The sequence below is a fragment of the Setaria italica genome, chromosome III (assembly GCF_000263155.2).
Source record: "Setaria italica strain Yugu1 chromosome III, Setaria_italica_v2.0, whole genome shotgun sequence".
In the NCBI taxonomy this organism is placed as follows: Eukaryota; Viridiplantae; Streptophyta; class Magnoliopsida; order Poales; family Poaceae; genus Setaria; species Setaria italica.
Window position 1 is genome coordinate 49,715,427 of NC_028452.1, and position 17,995 is coordinate 49,733,421.

The window sequence follows — 17,995 nt, forward strand, 5'->3', positions numbered from 1 at the left end:
AGAGCAACGGAGAAGAATCCTACAGAGCTATTTCGTGCCATTTCAGAGGAAGCCAACTCTGGTGCGCGGCCGGAGCCAAGTTCCTTGCCACTTTCAGTTGGCCGGCGTCAGCAAGTTTCATATGAAACTGCTCCCTCCTGTTGCTAGAGTAGTTTACGGTTGTATTGTGCATTCATGTAACTACCATTGAGGTTTGATCCGTGTGCGTGCGCTCGGTAGGCCCGCGATGTAACAAAATATTTTTTTCCTCTTCTTAATATAAAGATACGTGGCTCTCCTGCGTACTCTAGAAAAAAAAAAGTTGACTCAAAGCACCACTCCTATCTTTTCGAGAACACGCTGGAGAGCTACACATCGTTGTATTAAGAAGAATGAAATAGGGTTGTTACAACGCGGTCCTTTGCGGGCACCGCACACGCATATTACATTACAAGAGGACTATACGGCACAAAATTCAACCAAAGAGGAGGGGTATCTAGCGAGCTACTCCCCCCATTCCAAATTGTAGGTTCTTTTGGTTTTTCTAGGTGTATAAATATTATTATGCATCTAGATATAGTGTATGTCTAGATGCATAATAATATCTATGAATCTAGAAAAGATAAAACTACCTATAAATTTACAGGAAATTGTAACAAAATTATTAGTAGCCAGATGGATTCTAGTTTTAATATTGAGTTTTTCTTAGATAGTCCTCTCTATAAGAATTATATGAACCTTAAAGATATCTGATAATTAATTTTAATTAAGTTCTTATGGATCACACAGATCTAGGTTCAGTCTACATAACGCATCGAGACCAAACCCAACCCATATCTGTTGGAATTGATCTTGGCTGAGTCAAAGAGGACCGAGTCCTAAGCGGTTAACGGCCACCCACGTTGCCCTGGTCAAGGGGCAACAAACTCAACTAATGGCCTAGTCCTTAGGACGGCCCATACTATAAGAAGGGAACCCTCCCAACGAGATTAGGCTAATCATCTTGGTATGAGCACGGACTAGATGATCTGTGTCAACCACTATCCTCTCGTGATGGTGTTCTCCACCCGGAGTTCTTCAACGCCACGCCTGTTTCTCAAGCAGGCACGGGGACATCAGCAGCCCTAGGGGCATCTACTGATCTACAAGTGCCATTAAGTCCTTAATTAATTAAATTCTTAGATGTTCATGTCATTAGGCTATTAGATCCTAAGAATCAGTCATGTTATTTTCCTATATTTGGCATCAGAGCTGGTTTAGCCTAATAATGAGCCCTAAAATTTTGTTTAGATCGAGATTAAGTGAGCAATTGCCATGCATCTACTCTGTTCAAGTTTATACGTGATTAGATGCAAAATTAGAACTGTTAGTTTTAAGTGTGTTTTCATGTGCAATCAGTTTTAATCTAGTTCGGTTTTATGCTTAAGTTCAAAGTTTTAAGTCTGTCCTTGATCTATTAAGTCAAGAAAGTACCGAATTAGATCTTAATCATGCCTATCAGTGCCCTATTAAGGTTAATTCATGGTTAATTAAACCCTGTTAATGATTAATTTCAGAAATTAGGGTTAGGGTTCATCAGTTCCTCCCCAAATTCGCATTGAATTCCCCAAATCCGGCGCATTTAGTCCTCGATTCTTGAAATTGACACATGCATATGCATTTAGAAGGAGGGGAGAAGGTGAAATTGAATCCCATCAGCAAATCCCCAAAATCCTATGAGAAATCCTCAAATTTTATCCATCAAGAAACCCTAACCTGAGGATAAGAGAAACCTATATCTGGTTCCCACCGACAGCCGCCCATGGCAAGATGTTGCCGCCACGAGTTGATGCCGGCGCCCTTCTCTGATGAGCCGCGTCGGTCCACGACCTGAGCCCGGGATGGGAGGTTGTCCCCTGCGGACCAGGCGCAACGTGGGTCCAGCCGCGCGGAGATCCAGACGGCATCGTGAGGCTTGAGGATGGCCTGCGTCCACCGCAATCGCTGTCGCCTTGAGGCAGCAGCACTGACTCGCTGCACCTTCGCTCGCCGTGCCCGCCATGAGAGCACCCCGGCGGAGGTCAAAAACTGACGAGATTCACTTAAGCATGTATATATAGTTCCACAAGTTCACCCCCTTCGTTTCCTTGTGGACACACGTACGGCATGGCAACTCTGGCAAATGAAAAAATTGATGGATCGTGTAAAATGTTCATGATGGATGAATGATGCATGAGCACTTGTTGGATGAGTGGCGCATATATATGCTCCCATGCCTTTGGATACCATATTCACTATGTTACAAGTCATCCAACCATGGGAATTTTGAAATATGGGAGCAAACCAAACTACTCTGCTGAGCTGCTTCTTCGATGCTTCGTTCCCCGGCGGAGCCCAACACAGCGGCGGCGGATGGAGACGACGGGTGGCAGTGGCATCGTCCTCGGGCGGTGGCCTGATGAGCTACCAACGTTAGTGCTAGATTGGATGCTCAGCAGAAGAAGTTGAACCTTCCAGTCCTTCCCACAACCACAATTGGTTCGTTCTCGCCGACTGTGGAGCTCAGGAGGGTACAAGGCAAAGAAGTGAGTAACAGTTAATTCTAATTCTAATGCTTTACTTGTCTCTACGTTGGCGGTTTTGCTTATTGGAAATATGCATTGCAGGATCTCTGAGGAGGAAATCAGCAAGGTTGTTAAGCTCCAAGAGGACCTTGACATCGATGTGCTTGTGCATGGCGAGCCTCCATCATCCACTCCATCATCAACATGGATGCTGATGTGATCACCATTGAGAACTCACGGTCCGACGAGAAGCTCCTCTCCGTCTGAAGTATGAGGATCCCGTCCACCGAGCTGAGGAGATTGCCGACCGCATCAACAAGATGCTCGCGGTGCTCGACACCAACATCCTCTGCCTCAAGACCCGCAAGTTCACCGAGGTCAAGCCCGCCCTAACCAACGTGGTTCATCCGCACCCAGCTCGCCAGCGCCCCTGCAGCGGCTTTTCCTTAAGGCTATGTTTAGTTACTCCCAAATTCCCAACTTTGGCACTATGCAAAAAGAAGATTCCCCATCACATCAAACTTGCGGTACATGCATGGAATACTAAATGTAGACGAAATCAAAAACTAATTGCACAGTTTTGTTGTACTTTGCGAGCCGAATCTTTTAAGCCTAATTAGTCAATGTTTGGACAATATTTCACAAATACAAACGAAATGCTACAGTTGCGCATTTATGACAAAATACCAATTTTGCAACTCCCAAATTGGGAACTAAACAAGGCCTTACTTACAAGGAGGGTGCCATCAAAGAAGCCATTTGTCCTGAACAATATGGATCGTGTGTATCCGCTCCGTCTGTGGTTAGATTAGTATTTTTCTTGGTACGATGATCGCACCCTGCAGCTCATACCTGTGTCAGTCTTCGTGAATTTGGTGGTTTTCATGCAAGAGATTTTGCTTCGAGGCACAAAGGATTGGAACTTGATATTTCACGTGCCCACAAGTCACTCTGTTTTCGATTTCATACAACATATTTTGCTTCAAGGCACTGTTCTTCGTTGGGAGCTGCATCTACATGTTTATACAGTGATCCTCTGTTTTTCGTTGCGAGCTAGTACATGCACACTGATCCAGTGGTGCGCAATTGCAAGTTCAGAACAACACATAATAATTACAAGCAGCCCTTCGCAAGTTACATGTAGCTTAACTGCTGAGGTTGCGCCACACCGACCAGACGATCCCCACGAGCACGACCGCCGCCGCAACAGTGTTCACCAGCAGCTGCCTTGCAGGCTCCGGCGGCGGCACCGTCGTCGTCATCGCCGCCTGAGCTTGGTTCTTCCCCGGCGCCGTTCTGGCTTCCTCCACCTTACCTCTCACTTCTCCACCCGTCCTTTTCTTGCTCTTCTTCTTCGTCTCCGGTAGCGCCCTACTGACCCTGCCGTCTTCCTCTGGTACCTTGGCATCTTGCAGTGGCTTCCTCGGCGCTGCCTCTCCGTGACGAGGAGCCAGCGCCGCCGGAGAAGTGTCGCCTTGCAGTTGCTTCTCCGGCGCTTCCTCTGCGGGATGAGGAGGCAGAGGTGCCGGAGAAGGGGGTGACACGGAGATTGCCCTCCCTGGCATTATTGGCCCGGGAACGGCACCCGGCGTCCCATGTGGCGGCGGCGGCGGCGGCGGCGGCGACGGCGGCGACGGCTTCGGCTCTGCGGTGGTGGGTTTTGTCTGATCGTGAATGGTGGGCTTCGCCGGAGCTGATCGTGGAGGCGGTGGCGGCGGACGCGACGGCGGCGGTGGCAGGTCTGAATAAACAGGAGCGCGAGGGGGTTCGGGTGGCGGCGGTGGCGGGCGTCGCGGTGGCTCTGGATAAATAGGAGGGCGAGGTGGTGCCAGCGGTGGCGATGGACGTGGAGCCTGCGCCGCCGGCAGCTCAGTGCGAGCAGGAACACGAGGCGGCGGCGGCGATGGAGGCCGACGCGGCGGCGGCAGCTCAGTTGGAGCACGAGGTGGCGATGAAGGACGACGTGGCGGCTGAAAATAAGTTCTAGGTGGTGGCGGCGGCGGCGGCGGCGGCGGCTCAGATGGAGCACGAGGCGGCGATGGAGGCCGACGTGGTGGCTGAAAATAAGTTCTAGGTGGCGGCGGCGGCGGCGGCGGCGGGCGTAGGGGTGGAGGGTTGGGATAACTTGGACCAGGAGGCGGCCGAGGTGGTCTTGGACGGTCGTATTTTGTAGGAGGTGGCGATGGTGCTGGCGGCGGCGATGGAGGCCGACGCGGCGGCGGCAGCTCAGTTGGAGCACGAGGTGGCGATGGAGGACGACGTGGCGGCTGAAAATAAGTTCTAGGTGGTGGCGGCGGCGGCGGCGGCGGCGGCTCAGATGGAGCACGAGGCGGCGATGGAGGCCGACGTGGTGGCTGAAAATAAGTTCTAGGTGGTGGCGGCGGCGGCGGTGGTGATGGAGGTTGTGGCGGCGGCCGTTCCGAAGAATAAGCAGGAGCACGAGGTGGTGCCAGCGGCTGCGTCGACTCGGAATAGCCTGGAGGACGACGAGGTGGCGGTGGGAGCGGCGGTGACGTACGCGGTTTCGGCGGCGGCGGCGGCGGCCTAGAGTAGGATGAAGGAGGCCAGCGAGGCGGTCCCGGTGGCGGCGATGGGGTCGGCGACGGCGGCGTCCCGGGCGACGACGGCGTCCCGTCCGCCGGGACGGCGATGGGGAGCGTGATGATGAGCTTCTCGCCCTCGAACCTGGCGCGGACGGCGTCGGCGTCGCAGTTGTCGGGGAGGCGGAGGTCCTTCTTGAACCTTGCCCACCGACCCCCCCTCGCCGGCCGCTCGCCGGTGGCGCGGAGCACGCCGTGGTTGTCCACCTGCACCCTCACCTGGTCCTTGCGGAACCCCGGGAGCGAGATCTCCACCACGTCCACCTCGCCGGCCAGCTTCCACTCCACGACGGGATCGAAGTCCTCGAACTCCCGCGCGGCGGCGCCCCGCCGCCGGTCCATGGTCGGCGCCGGAGACGACGGCGTACGGCGCGGCGACCAAGCTACTCGATCGCTTTCGCGGCGAGCGCGCGTGCACGGACAGCGACACCCGTCCTCTCGTCACTCTCCCGTGTTTATATATTCTCGGGGAGGAGGAAGGAATGCCATGGCGTGCCGTCGACCGGAACCGCGGCCTGTTTGAGAGGCATGGATGGATGGTGGAGCTGGGAGGGGGAAGAGTGAAGGAAGGGGATGCTCGGCGGCAGGAGCTGACATGGAGTGAGGTGAGTGTGTTGGGTCACCTCCTTGCTTGGGCAAGGACATGGTTCCTTTCTTTTTCTTGCCTCCATTGCTCTGCTCTGCTCTGCTGCTATGGTAGTAGCTGCTACTGTAGTGGAGTGCTAGCTGAAAAATGGAGGCAAGATCAAAGCACGTGGCTTGCATTACCGGTCTTAAGTTAATGTCCTATCGCGGAATAAATTTTTAATTTAAATAAATCATTGACGAAAGAAAAATGGAAATGACTGATTTGGTTTTGTAATTAAGTTTTTTTATAAAAAAATTATTAACCTATATTTAATACTCCGATGTTTGATCCTTAGCCTAAAGTTGAGCTTTTCTCACGTCAAATGTTCGGATGCTAATTAGGACTAAACAGGAGGTAATTATAAAACTAATTGCAGAAGTCCTAAGCTAATTCGCGAGATGGATCTATTAAGTCTAATTAATCCATCATTAGCAAATAGTTAATGTAGCATCACGTTGTCAAATCATGGACTAATTAGGTTTAATAGATTCGTCTCGCGAATTAGCCTCCATCTGTCTAATTAGTCTTGTAATTAGCCTATATTTAATACTCCTAATTAGTATTGAAAAATCGGATGTGACAGGCTGTCTTTCTAATTTAAATAACTTATTAACAAAAGAAAATGGAAACGATTGGTTTGGTTTTCATTTTTCAGTTGCGATTACTCATTCGCATATGATGTTCTACCGCCTATCCGAGTAATCTACGGACGTAAAATGCATTTGAAGACAATATATGGGCCTAGGCCCGTACAAGATTTACACCGACTAACGACGGGCCGTGTAGCCCACGTTGTGTCGATTGATTGACAAGTACCGGTGGTGTTCGGTTCGGTAAAATGTAACGTAATCGGATTAACGCCGTTTGTTTTCACCCGATCCCTTAATTGGTTAACGCTGCAATATAATCCCGCCCCTAATTGTACAATTCCTCTCTACTCTCGGCTTCATCTACCTTGGTTGTCCTTGATATCTAGAACAGTAGGTATACACACACGTTCCCTGAATTTAATGCTCTTGGAATATTCTAAGATAAAAGCTAAAACGGTATCCATGTGCTTGTGGATCTATTCACATCGTTACTCTTAGCTCGACGAAGCTCTTTCCATCTTCCCCCGACCAATCTACCATCCCATATACCCCCTTGATGGCTTGATGGATTGTTGTCCCCGAACAGCCGCCGGCTGATAATGTAATCAGCACCGAAATTAATTCTACATGTGGCCACCTTAGGACGCGTTTGGTTGCTTGTATGCGGCTTGCGGCCTGACCAGGCTCGGCGCATGCATCCGACGAGTGATTGGTTGGCTGCAGCACCGCTAGTCAAGCTCCGTGCGTGCAACTTAAGGGCGATTGGTTGCTTGCATCTCCGCCTGCTCGTGCCTTCGCGTGCGGAAATCACCACTCAGCCTGGTTCCGAGAAACGAAACTGGATCTCGTTTCTCCGGAGCCTAGCTCGCTGGCTGCTGGTCCGTGAGAGCCATTAAGACAAAAGAGTGCTAAACTCTCTACATGAAAGTCCCAAAACATGCCCATCAATCATCTTAATTATCTTTCATACAGATTAAGAAGAACACACAGGCAGCAGGAATGGAAATACATGATGGAAGAGTGAAAAAAAGGATCTCCAAAATAGAATGGCAGTCACTTGGGCAGGGCCACAATGTGCCCTTTCCAATTCATAACATTACAGTAGTATAGGTTATACAAAATATGTCCTTTCGAATTCACTGGACCTTCAGAATCGGGTTATTGTTGTTTCGATTTTTAGCAAGCTGGGCCAGTAATTCCTCCTTCAGTTTGTCTTCCAGCTTCGCCTCATTCCAACGAAAGCTAACATCGAGCAAGACTTCCTTGATGCTTTGGAGAATGTCTAGCCCAGCAAAGCCACGTTCTTCAGATATCCACTCACCCGTGACCTGCAGCTGCTCAAGTTTGGGGGCTGCTCCTCGCTCAAACGTTACAGATTTGATACCCCACAAATCAAGCCTGAGCACCACGAGTTTTTCAAAAGCTGGGCTTTTGAAATGCACGCCTTTATCGTTGAACGACCACTCCTGTAGACGAAGGATGGCAAGGTTTGGTAGCTCACCTAGGATATCCATAGCTGCACTGTCCTCCGATATCCTAGAGCTCCGTAGCTCCAGCTTCACGAGATTCCTAAGCTTCTTGATCCATTCCGGGATTTTGACTAGGTTGCCATACAGCTTGAGACTCTGCATGTTTTCTGGAGGAGGGCACTGTTCATCCAATTCCAAGCAGCCAGATAGACCAGGGCATCCCTCTGACCGCACTAACAAGGACTCCAGGCACTTGAGTTTCGTGATGGCCAAGAAGAACTTCCTGCAGTTTTTCTTGTTGAGACCCGTCACTCTTAGCTTGCGCAACTGAGTAAGAAATTGGAGATCTTCGAGAATGTCATTTCCACCATTGATATTGACAACACCCATTGTGTGCAGGGCCCTCAGCTTCCGGAGTCCACTAGGAAATTTGACACCATGTGGATCTTTCCGCTTGGTGTTCCAAAAAACACCTAGCCATTTCGGAGAACCTTGCGGTATGGGTCTCGGAGAACCTTGCCGCATGAAGGAGACAGCCAACCCGTTGAAACCATCTCTCGAAAGTACCCATGGGATGCGCACTATTAGAGACAACAAGTAGACGGGGCCAAACACTATGAGAAAGAACATACAGCCAAAGCCTGCTAGCAAAGTCCTCAGCCATCCGAATAAGGGGCAGCACAGGTATTCGTCGAGTAGCCCACAGAAAAGGTCACAGCATGCGTCGAGCAGGAGCCGGGTGTTGCACCAGTCATAGTAGTCCTCATCCTCGACGACACAGCATGTGCAGCACCTCCAATAGTAGAAGTACTTGAAACAATAGCGGATCAAGCTAACGGCTTCACAAATTCCTCTCTGCTCCTTATCATTGCTTGGTAAGAAGCCTACACGAAGATATTGCAACATCTTTAGCTTGATAATTGCTGTTGGTATCTTGATTATGCGCGTGTCTCTGACATCCAGTGTTTGCAGATGCCTCAGATTACCCAATGAGTTTGGCAACCGACAAATTCCATCACATCTTCGTAGAGAAAGGTAGTTAAGGTGAAAGAGCAGCCCAATTTGATGGAGGTGATGATTTGTTAAACCCTTTGTGTCTTCCAAATCTAGCAACCGAAGGAATCTCATCTTATCAGAAATGAAAAAGCCTGCCCACTCACCAAATACTGTTAGCGAACGTAAATGAGACAAGTCCAATGCACTCTCAAATGCCTTCTTGTCTCTTGTCCAGCTACTGCTTACAGCAAGGTGACGGATTTTGCCTTGGTTGTTGAGGTTGCAACCTTCCTCTAGTGTAAAAACAAGATTTTGCTCTACCGACTTTGAGATTGCAATTTCACGAATGAGATCATGGACATGCAAAAAGCCAACCCTCCGAGTGTTATGCGTTGCACCTTTTGATGGCCGAACCATGCTCCGGTTTATAAGGTCTGTGATGTAGCTGTTCCCAATTTCCTCTGCACTTGTGTTCCGTGTTCTCCTCAAGTAACCCTCTGCAATCCACCTTCTGATTAGACGTGTCCATCTGATGTCTTGATCTTCAGGAAAAACCGATAAATACAAGAAGGGGAGCTTCAGATGATATGGTAAGCCATCATAGCTCGAGGTGAGCACTGTCTTTATCATCCCAAGCTCTGAATTGCTCTCCAGCTCATCACTAATATGTTTGTTCAGATTTCTCCACTCAATGGCGGTTTTAGGTTTGGTTGCAAGGAAACTGCCTACAGTGGATATAGCAAGAGGGAGGCCACCACACTTCTTTAGGATAAAGTTTCGTTGCTCAATCATGTCTGGATACTTGTCAATGTTTTGTTTCTCCTCATCATTCTTGAATACCTGCAATTCCAAAACTTAGAATCTCAGATCAGGTAAACAACCTTCTTATTTTATTACTTTTACACCACAAAAGAGCTATAAAAATATACTAACCATATATCAATTACCACATTAGCTGACAAACGAGAACAGAACAGTTCACCTAATACAGGCAATTCCTTTTTTTTATAAGAGCAAATGAAATTTTCATTGTTACTTTCTAAAGTGAATTTAAAACCAGAGAAAATTTTCCCATCCATTATTCTACTACTAGTCCATTAACGCGTGCTCCCGCACGGGCTAATATTTTTAGAAGCTATTGTATTTAAAAATTATTTAGAAATTAAACTCCTAGATAATAATCAAAATTGTTTACCTACTACTCTCTTATTTTTCAATACTTCAACATAATACTTATATAGATATGTACCTATCTTTGTCCAGTTGTGATTGATTTTTAATTAATAATTACTCAATGCACTTTTTCATCCATATTCATATTTTTTCCATTTTGTATCACACCTCCAATCCTCCGTACATTATGTTTAGCATACAAATCAATATTTTTCATCGATTCCTCACATACATGTATAAAGATCTAAATGGTGGCACTCATCATGTGTATATACTTTAACTAAGAATTTTTATATTAACAATGACATAAATAGGTAATTTAAAATCATATATTAGTTTACTTTTTGACATTTTTGTATGATGCACATGAAGATAATTATATTAAGATTTAGGTGTTTACTTTAGGTTATTTTAATAACGACATATATGGATAACATAGATAAAATTTTAGGATGACATTTTAAGTTAACGATGTGTATTAGTAAATTGTATGAAGGTTATGGGGTTACTTTAGATTATTTTTTATAATAGTTGAGCTCGGTAATTGAAATATAGACTTAGAGCTCATTTTTGAATATTTTCACAATGATAGTGGTGGGTAACTTTTTAGAAAATATAATAGATCAATGGCTATGATTATTAGAGTTTACAGGATTGGTGTTTGACGTTTTTAATTTTTATGAGAATGTTTCTCTTTTTTCTGGCTTGTCTCGTGGAACTAATGCGGAGCCTCCAATGGAAAAAAATGAGACTACACTGCTAAAAAACTATTATCTTCATCCAATTGTGATAGATTTTAGTTAGTAATTATTCTATAATATTTTCATCCACATTTATAATCTTTAACTTTTCACTTTGCATCGCAGGTATGCGCTTGAATTTGTTTAATGAACCTTAAGTTTGAGATACAATTTTAGCATAGAAATCTATATTCTCATCACTTTATATCCTTATAAATGGTGATACACATCATGCGTATAGACCTTAATTATTATATCGTATACCAATAGTGTAAGATATAGACGATTTAGAATCATATATTGCTGTATATTTTTAATTAAGGTTATTTGATTCAAATGTAGAGTTACCTCATGTTATTTTTAATAATGGCATGTGTGGTTAATATAGAAGGGGTTACTTTAAGTTTTTTAAGTAATAGTGGTAGGCAATTCAGTTGCAAATTAGGAGGTTATTTTATATATCGTTAATAATGGCATAAGTGGGTAATTTTTTATGAAGATTAGGGGGTTAATTTAGTTTATTTTATATAATGGTAGAGGTGGGTAATTTATATATAGATTTAGGGGTTACTTTAGGCTATTTTCATAATGTCATAGGTGGGTAATTTTTTAGAAAATATAATAGATCCAATGGCCACAATGATTTGAATCTATTGATTGATGGTTGGATGTTTTGCTTTTTTGTGAGAATTTCTAGTATTTCTCTCTTTTTTCTAAAGTGTCCACCTAGGAATCCTAGGTGGCTTCACCTGGAGGCTTCAAAAGGAGTCTCCAATTAGTAATAGTAAGATTGGTAGATGTATGTGGGTTCTGATCCAATGGTAATGTCCCGTCCTGCTAGGCTCGTAGCCTAGTGCCTAGGAGGACATAGGGAACGAAAGAAACATGATGGAGAGAAAGGCATGATGGTGGTAGGAAACAGGGAGGAGCTGGGAGCGAAGAATCACGAGACTAGTTGCCATGTTGAACACCAATTAATTTGTTGGACTAGCCGTGATTAATTTGTGGCACTAGCATGATTTCGGCCCTCTATATATTCTATGCAAAATATAACGAGGGCTTGACGAAAGTGATCAGGAAAGATGCAAAGATCGTAAGTATTATAATGTTGGCACCCAACAAGAATAACAAGTATAAAGAAAACTATTTAGAAATAATATAAGTATTCCAGATGTCTATAGTCGTTGTACCTTCTTTTCAAATAGGTCAATAGCTTCGTCCTGATTTAGCATGTCGAGATTGTATACATGTCCAGTTTTTTCCTGAAGTTGTAGCGACTCGCCCTTCCGGGTAGTGACAATAATCCGGCTCGAACTATTTTCTGGTAGGAGGTCAAGTATCCACTGGACTGCTACAGTGGATGATAGATCGTCCAAAACAATGAGACATTTCTTATCCCGGAAAAGCTTTGTCAAATTTTCCGCCAGTGTTGGTTCTTTCTTGTTCTCTCGTTTAGTATGGTCTGTGTGGCTGGTCTCATTTGGCAGCGTATGGCTGGCCTCATTTGGCAGCGTATGGCTGGCCGTATCAGTCTTTTCTTTGTCATCGCGGCGTAATTGCCGGAACAATTCTTCAAGAAATTCTTGCTGTTTGAAAGACCGCGACACGGTTAACCAAGCGCGCCTGTTAAACATGTCACCAAGGTCTTGTTGGTAGACACTCCTCACAAGAGTAGTTTTCCCAAGGCCACCTATACCACAAATGGCGATCACATAGCAACCTGCTTGACCAATTAATCCCTTAATCTTTTCTCTTGCTTCCTTCCGGTCGATAAGCTGATCATCCTCCAGGGCAGCTGCCACCGTACGGGCGCGAGTAGTAGGCTTCTTTACATGTGTCTCCTCGCCAGGATTCATTGAGCTACTAGCATCACTGATCTCATCTTTTGAACTGGACGCAGGAGGATTCGCCTGAACACAAACAAAAGTTGGTACTTTATACTGATTCAAACGTATACGTGTGCATCATATGATTAGTATAATATCCATTGAAAAAGAGGGAAAACATCCATTAACTTATTATCCCTTCCATTTCCATGAGTACATGGATGTTAACAACCATAGAAATATAAGTCAAGCGTCAGCCGGTCTATATCGAAGGTCTTTTTCTTGCGTCTTGTAATAAAGTTTGCCTATACATGCGTATCTACGGATGTGGGAGGCCAAATGCAATCTTGTTGGGGGTGTGTCAGCTTAATGCCGTGAGAAGACTAATATAACTTTATCTGCTTACAAAGTATAAATTTTGAGACACCTTCGCTTTCAGGACTGTAAATTCCTAATAAGAATAAAGGCTGCAATTTCTCACGAAATAAACATCATAGAAGGCTACACTTGTATTTCATATTGTAATTTGTTATAATAATTATAAATTTAGTACCTTCAGGAGAATCGCAGGTTGGATTATATTTTTGTGCCGTATATATATAGACCCATTTTTTTATCCCAATATCTGTATGTAGAAATGTCTCATTCGTTCTTCTTGCAGCTATACTCGTAAATATATAACATATCTATACCTCGTGCAGGTATTTATTCTCGTACTTCAGTTTAAAAGACATGGTGCTTGTACATATTGATTTAAGTGTACACGGTAAAGTTTTGTGAAAAAATTCTCACAAAAAATGTTTGTGACGGGTATGATATCATTGCATTGTACAAAAAAAAGAGCACTCATCTTTTGTGTCATATGTACAATCTTCTATATTTTTACACTATATGTGTACGACTATATATACTTTGTGACAGGCTGGGTATGATCTTTTTCTTAAGGAAAAGCTATATAACACTCGAGTGTTTTAGCCTCCGCCAGCACTCAATTTTCTCCGTCAAATGCGCAGGCTGGAGCAGAGAAGGGGCTTCGTCTTCCTCAACTCTGACGATGGCTCCGGCGAGGTTAAGATTCGGGGTTTGGGGCTGGGGATTCAATGCCGACGAGTGGTGGCGGCCTCAAAGGGAGCTCGCTGGTGGTAGGTCCGACTGGCGGTGGTGGCGGGTGGTGGGGCGGTGAGGCAAGGCGGCGGTGGCGCCGTCGGCCGGGGCGGTGGCAGAAAACCTGTGGGTGGGGTCAGGACAGGGGTGACAAGGTGGAGGCGGCAGCAACAAGGGCAGAGATCCAAAACACTCGAGTGTAGACAGTCCCTTTTCTTAATTGTGCAGATAATTTAACTTTCGTTGAATCAGTTTTTGAAAGTAGAATTAGTTTTCCTATGGTTGTTGCATCGGTTCATCCATATAATTGTTGAAAACTTACAACAACTACATCGAAAAGTGAGGACCATTACCTTCTTGTAGAAGACATAAAATTCCTTCTCGAATGACCATTTCTGGTCTATCTCTGATACCACGTAAGGCTGCTCAGTGCACAAGCTCGCAACTTCAAACTGCTGCGTGGACACGATAATCCGGCTTCCGTTCTTCCTTGGGAAATATGTTGCTATCCAGTCCCACTCTTCTATGGTAGATACACCATTAATAACAACCAAGTAGCTCTTCCCGGTAACATACTTATTAAAAGCATCAACCAAATTTTCATCTTCTTTCAGTTTTTTCATAGCACCCATCCCTGCAGTCATCTCTTCTGTTGTTTTCCCAGTTTCTTTTTCACATGAATTCACGTAAAACTGCCTCACCAAACTGCCAAAGAATTCATCTGGATTGAAGGGATGCACCAACCTTACCCAGGCGCGGCAGGCAAACTTGCCTTTCACATTCTGATCCTCATAGGCAGCTCTAATGACGGATGTGACCCCAACATCGCTGCCTGCCCCCCACACTGCCATCACCCTGAGGCTATTTTCATCCTCCCCCTTGGTGATTAGTTCGACAAGGTCCACTTTCTTCTTCTCCTGCAGTGCAGTGCGTGTAGCTTCAGCCATCTCGAGTTGTACTTCAGTACTGATCACGAACTGCTCAGAGGTGGTGCTAGCTGGCTTGGAGACAGAGCTTTTTATAAGGCGGTACCGCAGGTTCCTCTTGCTAATATCCTCCACCTTTTCCCTAAGATCCTTCATCTCCTTGGCCACACGGCGCCGGTCTAGAAATTTGCCAACGAAGCAGAACCATGATCGATTCTCTAGACGGACAGCGAAATCCTAGAAGTATGTATGTATGTCAACCCATCATCAGTATGAATACTAATAAATTACAAATACAGATGCAAATATATATATATATAATTTGATAGCTGATCATTAATCATATCGAACTTAACTAATCAATCTATCCATTTATTTTTTACTTCAATGAAAAAAATGTGAATTCAATGAACTAGTATCTTTCAACTAATTAGGCATGTGTATATCGAAAATCCTATCAATCTTCCACAAGATTTTTCCTTACATACCTTCCGGTGTTTGAGATTCGTGTGGCCGCTGTCAGCTGCTCGATCTCCTTATTCTCTCTAACTATCTACTTTGCGGAAGCCTTGTGCATATACACACAAAGATCCTGTTATTTAGCCCCTAGCGCGCCGCGGAGTGCCACCCCTTCTCGGAACCGGTAAATTTCAAGCCAAACAATAAAATAAGATATCAATTTCTCTCTCCCCTGAGGAAGCAGGCAGGTCATCAACATATGGCGGCCGAGCTCCAGATCCCTCCACCATGCCGTGTGGCAAGCCAAGGATCAGCGCTAGGCCTCCTCGCGTACATGGTAGCGGAATAAGAGTATTTGCCTAAGAAATCTCTCTCTCTCTCTCTCCCCTATAAATTTTTCTTACACTGAAAGAAAAACAAATAACCAAGATCGAAAAACAGGTAATTGTTTGCACCCCTACCTGGAGACAATCTTCGACGTCGTAGGCGACGTCGCGGACTTGCTTCACCCAGATCTTGACCACCTTGTTGTGGTCTCGCTCGTCATGGGCAACCATCAGGAAGCCCTGCATCATCTCGAGCTCGTCGGTGATGAAGGCTTGGTCACGCTGGACTCCAAGCTGCAGCGCCACCTCCTCAGCTATGGTAGATTTGGCGTAGCTAAGCGCGCCATTAAGCACGGACTTCCCAACGCTCAGCACCGTGGCCTCCATTAGCAACCGTAAGTTGCTTTGTGTGGATCGAGCTAGTCTGGGATGGTAGAGGCTATAAATCCTGATGCTGTGGGTAGGTAGATCCAGAAGCCACAATGCTGTGGGCCAGGAGGCAGTCCACGCTATTCATTTCACCGGGCCGGCAGCTCTCTTGCTACCTAGCCGTACAACATTCAAAATTACTGGGTACTCCCTCCATTTCAAATTGCAAGTCATTCCAACTTTCTTGAAAAATCAAATCATCTTAAATTTAACCAAATTTATACAATAAAGTACTAACCTTTATTATTTATTATACTAAATAAGTAATATTAGATTCTTCATTAAATATATTTTCATAGTATATCTATTCGGTGCTACAATTCTTTGTAATCCTCTCTATAATTTTGGTCAAACATAAAATGATTTGATTCTACAAGAAAATTAGAATGACCTACAATTTGGAACGAAGGGAGTAGCATCTAGCATGTGGGTTCATCAGCAGAATAATCCGCCTCACATCTCATATCACTAATAACTTTGTCGATGACTAGTTGATCCAACGTCCTGATCTAGATCTAGGGTCTAAGTCTTTGCTCGAGAGAAACTATTGCAGCAGTATAATATTTTGTGGACTTTACGACTCAACTCCAGCTTTATTTCATTTCTGTTTCCTATAATCTAAACGGAGAGCCCTCTTAAATCGAGAGCCCCTAGGTTACTTCTTCACAGGGGAAATAAAATAGCAAAAATGTAACCTCATGGCCAGCTCCATAGCCAGCTCGCTGGATAAGGGTTAGGGGTTCAGGTTCGGCGTTATCGGGGAGGGCTCCATGGCCGGTGAGATTAGAAGAATGACCGTCGGCGGCAGCAGGCCCAGTAGAGGTGGTGGGTGTGGGGGATGATGATGCCGCCGGCCGCATGGTGGAGGACGTCTGATGACCGGTGTCAGCGGGCAGGGGCGAGCAAGGGTAGTGGTTAGAAAGTGGGGAATGGGGCCATGGCGCGGGAGGCGGGCGGACAACACAGCTGCCTTGCCCTGCTGGCGGTGGTTGAAATTGGTGGTGGCGGGGGCACATGCTGGAGAGGAAGAAGACAAATAAGGTGGGGACGCTCACCGGAGGTGCCAATGATGACAATGATATCACGGTTTGTAGATCTATATGGAGGATAGAGGGGGAGGGGAGGGTGGAGATTGGACGGTCCTCGCTGATGACGAAGATTGTCACACCTGGTTTTAAAGGCAAAACCAGATGACTATCATATAAGTGCTCGGATCAAAATTCACACCTACGACGACTTCAATAAATATCATACATAGTGTCATAATGTAAATAGAGTTACATATAGACATGACTGGGAGTCTTAGCCAATGTAAAAGTCTGAATGTTTTGCCGTGATCAATCCTCTCCCTTCTCATTGTAGTGTTAACGTAATAGGAGTTACAACAGGAGTAATGATAATGGTGTTGGTACACCTTCCGTCTTCTAGCACTAGGCTATGAAGTCATGTTAGTTCAACCCACTAGACTCTCTCATTAACATGCACGTTAACATTCCCCCTCAATCTCAACTGGTAGAGACTAAGTTGAGATTGGTCTTGAGTTGCTCTAGCATCAGTTTTGTCGACGGCTTTGCTGAAAGAGTCTGCTACCTGATCTTTAGATGATACAAATCTAACGTCGAGTGCACCTTGTGTTACCTTCTCTCTGACAAAATAAAAATCAACCTTGATGTGCTTTGTTCATGCATGAAATACCGGATTAGCAGTGAGGTATGTGATGCCGAAGTTATCACACCATAATACCGGCGTTCTTGGCCAAGGAATACCAAGCTCACGAAGAAAAGAGCCAAGCAGACCGCCAAGGCTTTCATGATCTTGCTCACCTCGGTGGCGGAGGAGTAGGTCCCGTTCGATTCATTAGCAACGAGGAGCAGCTCCGTTGGGTCGTGAAACTTCCCCAAGCCCATGGTGTGGACCGGGTACTTTCGTAGAGCAGGGTCACCGGTTCTCCAGTTGTCGCTGTCGGGGTCATCATCGCTCTTCTTTGATCAGTCCGACACAAAGATGATCACTACGGGACACAGGAAAATTGCCGAGTGCCGGGGATACTCGACGAAGGGCAAAAAAACACTCGGCGAACCGTTTGCCGAGTGTAACACTTGGCAAACACTGATTTGTCAAGTGTTTTGTGTCGGGCACTCGACAAAGTCTTTGCCGAGTGCCCAGAAAACACTCGGCAACCAATTTTTGAAAAAAATAAAAAAAAT

General features: G+C 45.6%; 2 protein-coding genes across 3 annotated transcripts; both read right to left on the reverse strand.

Moving 5' to 3' along the window:
* Positions 1-3,426: 3,426 nt before the first annotated feature.
* Positions 3,427-5,757, reverse strand: LOC101786955 (basic proline-rich protein-like). The gene has a single exon (XM_014804825.2). It carries the CDS (start codon positions 5,462-5,464, stop codon positions 3,668-3,670), a length of 1,797 nt encoding a protein of 598 aa, XP_014660311.1. The 5' UTR covers positions 5,465-5,757; the 3' UTR covers positions 3,427-3,667.
* A 1,501-nt stretch (positions 5,758-7,258) lies between these two features.
* On the reverse strand, positions 7,259-15,765 carry LOC101752818. 2 transcript variants are annotated; one of them, XM_004963184.3, is made up of 5 exons: positions 15,495-15,631; positions 15,063-15,204; positions 14,002-14,811; positions 11,909-12,628; positions 7,259-9,645 (listed from the first exon to the last, which is right to left on the reverse strand). In XM_004963184.3, the coding sequence occupies exons 3-5, from the start codon at positions 14,728-14,730 to the stop codon at positions 7,477-7,479; spliced, it is 3,618 nt and encodes a 1,205-aa protein (XP_004963241.1). In that variant the 5' UTR covers positions 14,731-14,811; positions 15,063-15,204; positions 15,495-15,631; the 3' UTR covers positions 7,259-7,476. The 2 variants fall into 2 exon arrangements, with proteins under 2 accessions (XP_004963241.1, XP_004963240.1); XM_004963183.2 differs by lacking the exon at positions 15,063-15,204 and having other exon boundaries at positions 15,495-15,765.
* Positions 15,766-17,995: the final 2,230 nt, after the last annotated feature.

Coding starts and splice junctions, on each gene's coding strand:
- LOC101752818 (XM_004963183.2), bottom strand. CDS start 15,746: ATGGAGGCCACGGTGCTGAGCGTTGGGAAGTCCGTGCTTAATGGCGCG. Junction 14,812..15,494: donor ACGTCGAAGATTGTCTCCAG/GTAGGGGTGCAA, acceptor ACATACTTCTAG/GATTTCGCTGTCCGTCTAGA. Junction 9,646..11,908: donor TTGACCTATTTGAAAAGAAG/GTACAACGACTA, acceptor TTGGAATTGCAG/GTATTCAAGAATGATGAGGA.
- LOC101786955 (XM_014804825.2), bottom strand. CDS start 5,464: ATGGACCGGCGGCGGGGCGCCGCCGCGCGGGAGTTCGAGGACTTCGAT.